We start from the raw sequence: 10,714 nt of genomic DNA, 5'->3' as shown, positions 1-10,714 counted from the left end.
CACTATAAACTATTGTAGCTACTTGACGAGTAGAGGCCGGCCGGCGGAGGTTCATACCTTGCGAGCAAATGGGCGAGCACCATGGGCGCGCCAAGTTGCAAGCAAGGCTGCTCGAGGACGACGAGGACGACATGTCGACGCCTGCGTGGAGGAGAACGCGACGGCGGCGCGAGGGGCGGCGGAGAAGGACCGCCGGCCGCAACTCGTCGGCCGACGGCCGCGCGAGCGACACGGCGCGGCGGAGCGTCCGCCGCCGCCGGGGAGGAGGTGCGGGCGACGCGGATCTACGACGCGGCGGCGCGCGAGAGCGGGGCGGCGGCGGAGTCGACCGGCGGCGGCTGGATTTCGCGCCGGCGGTAGGTGGGGAAATGAGGGCGCGGGCGCGGGGAGGAAATTTCCGGCCGTTGGCTTTTTCGCGCTTGGACGAGCGATGCCGCGCGTCGTAGCCAACGCGCCGGATATGCCGCTCCGGATTGTGCAAAAAGCCGCGCGCCCTAAAAAATTTACAGCGCCGCGCCGTTTACCGCGCCTGCTGGAGCGCCTGATTCTGTCCCGCGCGCGCTATATCGGACGTTTTTATGCCGCGCGGCCTATATAGCGCGTCTGTTGGAGATGCTCTTAGTTTCTTCCACTTGAGAAGATTGCTGGGACTGGGGCAGTGGGGCGTGTACCTAGCCGAGCCTCCACTTCACACTGCAGAGCGTCCCGTTGGCACGCCCCAAAAGGGTAAGCGGACTGAGCTATGGCCGATCTTGCAGCAGAAATGGCCGGAGCCAGAGAAGCTCCTCCTCGTCGTCCTCAATTGGATCTAAATCATCCAGTAAGCAGCACTCCCATCCTCTAACCTCGCCTCTCCTCTGGGCATTCCCGATGGATTGATTGCGGAGTCTGTTTGTCCATTAACCTGCCGCGTCGTTCCTCTCTGCCTGCAGCCGATGGATGAGGATGCGCCGGCGGGGAAGCTGAGCAGGATGGAGCACCAGCGCAGCGTCTGCGGCGAGCCGTCCTTCCGGATGGAGAACCTTCCTGAGGTAACTTCCGTTCCGCCAATCCCTTCCTTTTCTTCTCCAGAAGGAGAAAGGAAATCTTGCTTAAACATCACCGTTTCCCTCAAGATTCAACCTTCCTGAGGAATATCACATCAACGAACTAATTTTACACCAAACTTCCTGCTGAATGAGCCTCTACACACATTATAACTCGGGTAAAACGGAGCGATACCCCCCTACGTTTGTTACATAAATCGTTTTGGTTCGAACGCATACAGATGATACAGGTTGCCTGAATGTGTTCCCTGTGTTCGGCCTTGTGTAAGCCAGCTCATAGATTCATCGCTCCACAAATTGGAAAAGGCACATTAGTACAAAATCCCCAGGAAACATGCCTTGTTCCTTGTTTTCCAAACAGCCCCCAAATGAGCAAGGTAATCCATAGCACTACTAAATTGCGTTCTGAAACAGGAAACTGCAAAATCTGACAAGTACAAGACTGATAGGTAGAAACAACAACTCCACAGGTACTTGGCTAGAGGACAGTAAATATACAGATGGCCAATAGTTTCTGGGGCGCCACCACTCTGTAGTACTATGCCATCCAATATCCATGTCTCAGCGAAATGCCCAGAGTCGAAATTCTGATACTAACCAAAGGAAATTGTTTATCTTTCTTTTTGGGCATGTATCGTATTCCATATAAATTTGCAAGTGAATCAATTATCTTTAAACAGAGGAATTGGAGAAATTGACTGAAAACCGTTCCGCTGCCCGGTCCATCTTTTGTTTCCAGCAGGCAGGGAAAGTAAAATCTAGCTTAAGCATGTCACTAATACGCTCAGGATCCAATCAGTGTGTATAAAAAATAGCCTTCTATGTGAACTTCTTAGGGCAAAAAATCTGGTGTTCTTTTGTGTAGTTCACGATTTTCATTTTAAAGCAACGCTCAATGCTTAGGGACTTTGGGTCTCTTGCTCCAGTTGTTTGCTAGACGGATATGGTATCAGCTTGACTGAGCTGCTAGAGAGAGAGGAGAATCAGTGCACTACTCCCGGCTGACATTAAGAAAACCAGCAAACTAAAGGCTTCGTCAGGACACCACAAAATGTGCCATCAATCTGCTTTTTATTTTCTCTGATCGTCTCGACAGTTGCAAGGCTGCCTGCTGAATGTTTTTCTTATATCTGTAACCCAGCCCACAGATTCATCCTCCTCAAATCGCGGAAGAAGACACATTGGTAGGATTCTCACAAAGAGTACTTGAAAAACTTGCTTTGTTCCCTATTTTCCAAACATACAAAATCCAAGGAGGACATGGCTCATAAGTCAAAACAGTAATGGAATTGCACCAAAATTAACAATAGACTATTTACTCCACCGGCACTTGGCTAGAGGGTAGTGAGTATACATATGATCAGTAGTTTCAGGGGCATCGCGAAACATGCACTCTCATTACCATGCGATCCATGTTTCAGCCAATTGAACTAAGTAAAATTTCTGATTCTCACAGCTAAACAAAGGAAATTGTTTATTCTCTCTAGTAGCCAGAAGACAGGCACACACAACTATCTTTTTCCTCTGCCAAGGTCACGCCCCCACAGAGGTTGCCTCTATACACCTGCAACGGCATTGTGGAGTACATGCAAGATTGTTACGAAGAATACTGTAAAAACACCAATTGAAACTAAAAAGTTGCAATTTGCATCTTGTCAGATTTCTCTTTCCAGTGTATACAGTTTCAGCTCAATGTGTTCCTTGATTCGAGTAATTACTGACTAAACTGCAGACTAATTAGATTTTAGTTGAAATTCAACCCTACTAAACATTTGAGTCCTTTCTTGTCGCAGGAGATTCAACCTGTTGTGATGTCACTTCTCCCACTGAAAGAGGCGGTGAGGACAAGCATTGTTGCAAGAAGTTGGAGAATGCTCTGGAGATTTCACAGTAATCTGTGTTTTTATTGCCCCGATGATGACACCGATGAACAAGCCATTGATGATTTTATCAAAATAAAAAGAGACAATTTCATTGAGGATGTAAATTGGGTTATCCAACGACATAGTGGAATAGGAATCAATAAGTTCAGAATCAGGTGTGGCCTGCACAAGGAGGACTTCGATCATCTTGACAGGTGGATTGCCTTTGCTGCTTCATCGAAGGCAAATGTCATAGAGTTTGACCTGAAGATGATTAATTATCCATCCAAAAAAGTTTACCACTTTCCTCTTGACGCCTTAGATGTTCAAGGCAGCTCTTTTGTGCAGTCCTTGTTTCTTGCTGATGTTTCTATAAAGCCACACTCGGATGTACGTGGCTTTTCTATACTCAGAAGGCTTGTTCTGCAATATGTTCAGATATTTGGGGATCTACGAGGGTTGCTAGCAAATTGTTCTGCACTTGAGGACTTATCGATCATCGAGTGCTCTGGTGTGGCCAATTTAAGCATGCCCCACAAACTTGATAAACTTCAACATTTGCTAATTGACAAAACATATGTTAGGATGGTTGAGTTTCATGCTGCCGATCTTGCTCATTTTGAGTACAAAGGACTAGAGATCCCTATAGTACTTCATGGTTGCTCCAAATTAGAGAAGGCAACAATTATGTTTAAAGGAGGTAAAGGATTGGGCCGCTTATTCACTCTAGTTCCAAGCATTTTGCCAGTAAAGATACTACACGTGGGAGCTCATATACTTGGATATGAACAGGTGACCTGGTTTTAATTCATCTAGTCTTGTTTGCTTACCACATAGTTCTTGAAAAACTGGGTTGTAATATCATCTTATTTTTTATTGTCATGTTTCAGTTGCAGAAAATGACAACAAGATCGCTTGGCATGTTTACATGTTTGAGGCATATAACTTGTCAATTATTTGTCCGGGTCCGCCATAGCGAACTAAAGGCCGATAACGGAGTTCTTCAAGTGGCCCATTGTTTAAATGCTGCACCTCAACTGGAGACGCTCCACCTTAACGTGAGTGCCATTTTCTTGGCTGTCGCATGCTTGTGTTTGTTGTTCTACTCTGACCGACTGATTGCTAACTTCTGAATGCAGATGATATATTTGATCAAATATGGTCAGATGAGTCATCAGGTGGCGGTGGAGGAGGAAGATTCTCCTATGCGTCGCCATGATAATCTCAAGACTGTCTACATGAGCGGGTTTCGGCTCTACAAGGCTCAGAAGAAGCTGGCATTCTCCATCTTGGAGAATGCCTCTGTTCTCGAGCACATGCAGTTAGAGCCGAGGGTGAAGGCCGTAGCCGACAAGGCCGCGATATGCTATATGTTGAATGACCGCGTCGAAAGAAAATTCGTACCACAGGTCTGTGAATGGGCGCGGCTTGCCTCGCTACGCTTCGGGAAGGTGGTTACTGCCCCTTCAGAATGAGTAAGCTGTTCCTGTTCCCTTCTGTGTACTGTCAGATGATCTTATTATGCTTTTTTGAACTTTCAAGAAGTTATGTGTCCCCGTCTAGTATAGTTGAAGGCTTGAAGCTATTACATGAAGAATTTGAGTTATGAAAGATCAAACAAAAGTGCAATTATCTGTGATCATTTACATTTGCCAACTCTTGTGAAAGAAGTAGGACCTCTAGTTTCTACCCAGGTGAACAAAAGCTAAATTTCGCTTCAAAGCAGTACTCCCTCCTGCCCAAAATATGTTGCATATAAGCTTTGGTCAAAGTCAAACTTCGTAAAGTTTAATCATCTATATTGACAAAAATATAAACATATACAACAAAAAGATAATATTTTTAGAGTTGTTATGAAATATAGTTTCATATTGTATGCATTTGTCATGGTAGATCTTTGTATTATTATTTATATTCTTGGTCAAAGTTTGCACAATTTGACTTGCACGAAAAATTATGCGCAACATAAAATGGGCAGGATGGAGTATATGCTAAGGTGTTGAACTTCGAGCCATATAAGCGCCTGCACAAAATTAGTCACATTGCATTCTACTTGGTTGGCATCCGCCTGAACACACTCTAAAACTAGAGCGATTTCGCAGCGGTTCGGCTTATGGATTGATTCACGGTTTGTTGTGGTGAATGCCAAACCAAGTGCGGTGTTGTCCTGAATATTTGAGATCGTCACAGATTCACTGCATCGACATCGCATGGAAGATGGTCATGGCCACGAGGAGGAGAATGATGGCGCATCTGGTCATTGCCGGATCTGCATCCGCCGATGAGAACACCATTGGCGGGTAGGCTGTGCTTGTTGATGGGGCCACCGCTGCCCCGGGATTCGCACCAGGGTTCAGGCTGCGCGTGCAGAATGAGGTGAAGGTATCAGTATTGGGTCATGAATGAATGAATGAATGCTGTACATGTATATATAATTGTGGTAAATTGTTGTTTGCTGAATGTTCTGCCTGCCAAAGGGAAGCTAATGACGCTGTCATGTTCAGAAGGTGATGTGTGAGACAAAACCACATGATCTTGCTGATCACCGTTGTCGAGATTACGGCCGTTTGCGGTCTTTTATTAGGTCTCAATGGACTGAGATTTTTCTTAAGTATATCTAAAAAATGTACTGTACTTTTTCTGAAATGTGCCAGAACTTGAAAAACTGAATTGATTGAGATAATGAACCCTTAGTTTGCCCGTAATTGATCATTTCGTTCCTACCTCCTACTGGAGCACACCGCAACGACTAGCCATGATACCACGCGCGCTGTCCACATGCACGTCCAAAAAAGGAATCGATCCAATTGCCAAATGGCGACGACGTGCCGAGCCAGTCCAACGATAGTTTTCCAACGCACGCACCTTGACCCGCCGGGGCAGAACACGACGTCGTACCCGCCGCCGTCTCGGGCGCCGGCGCAGGTGAAGGTCGACGTGGCGTCGTCGTAGGCGTAGCTGTATGCGAGCGGGCAGGCCGCCTTGAAGAACCGCGAGTAGGCCGTTGGCGGGCACGTCGCCGGCGTCCCGTGCGCGCCGCTGCAGCAGTATTCCGCCGTCCCGAACGCCTCGCACGCGCTCCGGCACGCCACTGTTGCCATGGCACCCGCACCTGCCACGACGCGCAGCTCCGGCGGGCACGACGCGTTCAGGTCGGCGGGGCAGCCCGTGGCTTCGCACGAGCTCCCGTTCACCGGCGCTGAGGGCGCCACGAGCACCGGCACGTTGTAGCCGTCGACGAGGCTGACGTCGTAGAAGTCGTTCTCGCCAGCGGCTCCGGCGAGGGTAAACTCCGCAAGGGTGGCCGGCGGTGAGGCGCCGCGGCCGGAGCACTCGACGGTGCCCGAGCCGCAGTCTCCGGTCGCGCACGCGAAGGCGCCTGCGACGGATGGCCCGCATAGCGTGCGTCCCCAGATGCGGCCCGACCATCCATCTGCGACGGCCACGGCTCGGGACTGGGCCGGGGAGAGCGCGAATCCAGTGGTGGCCGGCGGCGGGACGCCGGCGTTGGAGAGGATGCCCGGCCACACAGTGTAGCTGCAGCCGTTCGTCACGGTGAACGTCGCCGGCCGCGCTACTGCCGATCATTACAAATCCATATTAATTTTACATCGACACTTGATTATCAAGGATGCAAGTCAAAAACAACACCAGCTTAACATCAATGATCAAACAAAGAAGGGTAGTTATCAAGGATGCAAGTAAAGAACAATATTAACGATCCTATTAACAATGACACAAGAATGCAAACAGTGATTAGTCACACTGTACCTGGAAGGAAAGAGAGGCAGAGCAGAGAGAGAAGTGCTCCTCCTCCCATGGAGATGGAGGAGAGGGAGACACACAGAGAAGAGATCAAAACTTAATCAAGACAGATGATGCCCATGCTAGAACAAACAATAAAAATTCTAACGTGCCAATACATGTGATGTGATCATCTAATTAAGTAGCAGTACTAACTAACGAAGTGATGTCCGAGAGTATTAAACTAAGGCATACTATATAACAAGTTTGGTGTTGCTTGGAAGAAACATTCAAGGAAGGTTCATTTGAGCTCCAGTGTTAATTTGCTGTATAGGTTGAGAGATGCAACGTCAGTAGCGGAAATCCAATTTTAATCCAGGGTGCATATGCTCCTGCTATCACAAAACATATTTTAAAATAGTTCGGTTTGTAGGTATGTGTGCCACTAAGTATTTTTCTTTTCTTTTCTTTTCTTTTTTCACATTCTTCCTAACACTGGTGAGTTGATGCAAATCAAATATCCGTATCCACTTCGAATTTGTTCTACTCCCTCCGGTTCATATTAATTGACTCTAATATGGATGTATCTAGACACATTTTAGTTCTAGATACATCCATATTGAAGTCAATTAATATGAATCAGAGGGAGTAGAAAAATCTCAAACAAGCATAGCAGAAGAACCACAAGACACCCTTCGACCTAGCCAGTGATGAAGGGTGTATAGAAGATTCTTTTGGTTTCTTTAGGAACATGAGAAAAGTCTTAAGGTTATTTTTGGTAGGGGTGTGAAGAATATAGTGAGACTATTCAATTCGGCTCATGGGTGCGTATGCACCCTCTACCAAAAAATCATATTTCGAAATGTCGAAAAATTTTAACAAAAAATTTTACTTGTACATCTTCATAATATATGTTCGTTCGTCAAGTTTCACGAAAAACCAATTTTTTTTGTGGTCTATATAAAAAAGAGAAAACTTATCTTGTGGAAAACATTATTTTTAGTACTGAGTTTTGTCTTTTTACACACGTCACATGATAAATCGATTTTTATTGAAACAACTTTGTAAGCGTGTAGCACGAGAAGATTTACATGCGAATTTTTCGTTTCAATTTTTTTGAAATTCAAAATATGCGTAAGATGCATTTTAAAATAGAGGGAGCATATGCTCCCATGTTCCAAAACACCAATATGGATTATATAAATATATATGACCCATTGATGACATGAAGTTGCTCGTGCTTGTTGTAGGCTCTTTTTGTTAGTGAGCTTGCGCTCTAGTGATGTGGTCGTTGGTGTCGCTATCAACATAACAGTTCGTGCATACTCTATCCGTTTTCCTTACTAAGTTTTCATGTCAATGACATATGAATAAGGGTCCAATTGTTTAGTCAAGTGTATACACATGTTGTTTCACCGTTAAAGTGTAAAAAATGGTTTGATATCCACCAACATTTATATTCAATGCATTTTTTGTGTTAACTTGTATGTGTTATCACCAGAATTTGACCGGATCAGAGGTGGGCCGCGATTAAAAATGGGCTTGAAGAATATACATAGAAGAAATACATGAACCGGCCTTGTATATAAAGTTTGGGCTAGTTTGCCCGTGTATCTGTAAATATAGTAGGATACGTGTCGGTTAGATAGACTTTGGCTCGTGCACGGTTGGGATTATTCCCACGTTAGAAAGTCTACGGACTATAAATATGTATCTAGGGTTTCTGAAATAAACAACAATCATGTTCACCACAAACCAATCTAGGCGCATCGCCAACTCCCTTGTCTCGAGGGTTTTCTTCCGGGTAAGCATCATGCTGCCTAGATCGCATCTTGCGATCTAGGCAGTACACGTTTATTCGCTGTTCATGCGTTGCTCGTGCTGAAGCCTTGTTGATGGCGAGCAACGTAGTTATCATAGACGTGTTAGGGTTAGCATTGTTTCATCGTATCATATGCTTTCGTCCGTGCAACCCTTAGACGTCTAGCCGCCCTTACACCTATCTTAGGTGTAAGGGCGGCACCTCGCTTGATCATTATTTAGTAGATCCGATCCGTTATGATTGCTCCTTGTTCTTCAAGGATTAGTTTAATATCTGCATATTTAGGCCTTACAAACGGGTTGAAGGATCCAGTGGCACGTAGGGTGTAGTTTGCTAGCTCTAGACAAGATGTTCCGGGGATCAACTTCATGTTGGTTTTTAGGCCTTGTCTAGGGTCGGTTTATGATCACCGTGCGTGGCCGCCAGGCTCAATCACGCGTAGGATGTTCCGATTATGTGGTGAAAACCCTAAATCGTCGTAGGTCGTTTTAGTTTTGTATTGATCAAGCAGGACCACCATGTGATCGTACACCTCGTACGAATCATGGGTGGATCGGCTCCTTGAGCCGATTCACAGGACAACCTGAGAGCCGATCGAGGCTCGTATTTAATGTTTACGTGTATGCCACGCAGGAACTAAGCGAGGCAAATTCATCACCTTCCCGACCGGGTATAGGTCAGGTGGCACGCCCTTGCACCCAGCATCGGACGTGCGTGCCGAAGCTTTGCGGGCCGTCGCTCGAGGGACCAGGGCCAGCCGCAGTCCCGGGAGCCTCCCGGCTCTATCGTGTTGCCCGTCGCTGCTCGCCGGTGGGTTTCGACCGCAACACATTCTCGGCACGCCCGGTGGGACAGCTCTTCGACATCAACTGCATCGCCATCTACATCTGAGATGGCGGAAGGTACTCCGGTCACGTACGAGGATCTGACCGAGGAGCTCAAGAAGAAGTATGACGAGGTCAAAGCGATCCTCGAAGCCGACCTCATCGACTCTTTCCAGAGAACCCGCTCACACGGCATCAGGTGGAAATGGTTCTCACCTGAAGGCGCGCTCGATGGAGTGGACCTGTCCGACCCGTCAGAAGAACGCACCAGGTCTCTGCGTCAGGAGATTAACTTCATGGTAGCTCATTCGCTGCACCACCATTCTGAGAGCCTGGTGAACACTTTGGAGCGTGTCGCTCTTCGGGTGATCCAGGAAATCATGAGGCATCAGTACTCTCCGTCGAGACCAGCTCTAGGGACTCACCAAGGAGAGATGCCACTCCAGTCCCGACCACCGCTGCCGTTCGTGTTGGCAGCACCAGAAGTGCCGAATTCACCGGCATACGTCGTCTACAAGATCGGTGGTGACCCTAGTGATTACCAGTTTTTGTATGAGGCGCCTAAGGAGATCCCTCACGGATACACGTGCACATACGTGCCGACCGCAATGAATCGGGCACTCACGAACCGGACCGCAACAGCGAGGGACTTCGGAACAGCCAGGAGGAACTTCGGGAACAGTACCTTGAGAAGCGTGACGTGGCTAGCCAAGTATGCCACTCCGATAAACCTCCGCGAGCTCAACTCCTGCAGCTTGGCTCGTAGCTTGAGAAGCAAGCGTGGCTGGCTAAGTATGCCACTCCGGCGAATCTTCGAGTTCGACTCCCGCAGCCAGCACCGCGGATCAGATCGACACAATCTTGAGAGACCAGTTCGGCATGGTGCCGAAAAGGAGGGCAATCGGCTATTCCAAGCCGTACCCCAACGAGTACGAGTTGATCCCACTACCACCCAAATATCGGCTCCCTGAATTCTCCAAATTTAGTGGATCAGATGGTTCCAGCTCAATCGAGCATGTGAGCCGATATTTGGCACAGCTGGGCACGATCTCAGCATCAGATGAGCTGCGTGTGAGGTTCTTCGCACAGTCCCTCACAGGATCGGCTTTCAGGTGGTACACATCGCTGCCACCAGACTCAATCCGGACTTGGAAGCAGTTGGAAGAGCAGTTCCACATGCAGTATCACTCAGAGGCTTCCGAGGCCGGCATTGCCGATCTAGCACAAGTACGACAGAAGCGCGGAGAAACGGTATCGAATACATCCAGCCGCTCAGACCGTTAGGAACCGATGCTATTCGGCTCGTGTGACCGAAAAAGAAGCGAGCCGAGTTGGCGGTGGTGGGTCTCGCATCACCGATCAAGGATGTGGCCTCCCAAGCGGATTACCCTTCACCGGCGCACATGGTGCAGAAGC

The 10,714-nt window shown here is 47.7% G+C and overlaps 2 protein-coding genes across 2 annotated transcripts; one reads left to right on the top strand and one right to left on the bottom strand.

Annotated features, from left to right (window-relative positions):
* The first annotated feature begins 935 nt into the window (after positions 1-935).
* LOC124662618 (F-box/LRR-repeat protein At2g42730-like) lies at positions 936-4,383 on the top strand. The gene is made up of 4 exons (XM_047200435.1): positions 936-1,031; positions 2,840-3,700; positions 3,799-3,966; positions 4,048-4,383. Exons 1-4 carry the CDS (start codon positions 936-938, stop codon positions 4,381-4,383), a joined length of 1,461 nt encoding a protein of 486 aa, XP_047056391.1.
* Positions 4,384-5,100: 717 nt separating this feature from the next.
* On the bottom strand, positions 5,101-6,728 carry LOC124662607 (thaumatin-like protein 1b). Its single transcript, XM_047200426.1, has 3 exons — positions 6,680-6,728; positions 5,774-6,485; positions 5,101-5,266 (listed from the first exon to the last, which is right to left on the bottom strand). Exons 1-3 carry the CDS (start codon positions 6,726-6,728, stop codon positions 5,101-5,103), a joined length of 927 nt encoding a protein of 308 aa, XP_047056382.1.
* Positions 6,729-10,714: the final 3,986 nt, after the last annotated feature.

The sequence above is a fragment of the Lolium rigidum genome, chromosome 1, assembly GCF_022539505.1.
Source record: "Lolium rigidum isolate FL_2022 chromosome 1, APGP_CSIRO_Lrig_0.1, whole genome shotgun sequence".
Lineage (NCBI taxonomy): Eukaryota > Viridiplantae > Streptophyta > Magnoliopsida > Poales > Poaceae > Lolium > Lolium rigidum.
The sequence above is the reverse complement of the archived record's forward strand: the minus strand, read 5'-3'. Positions and strand labels throughout refer to the sequence as shown.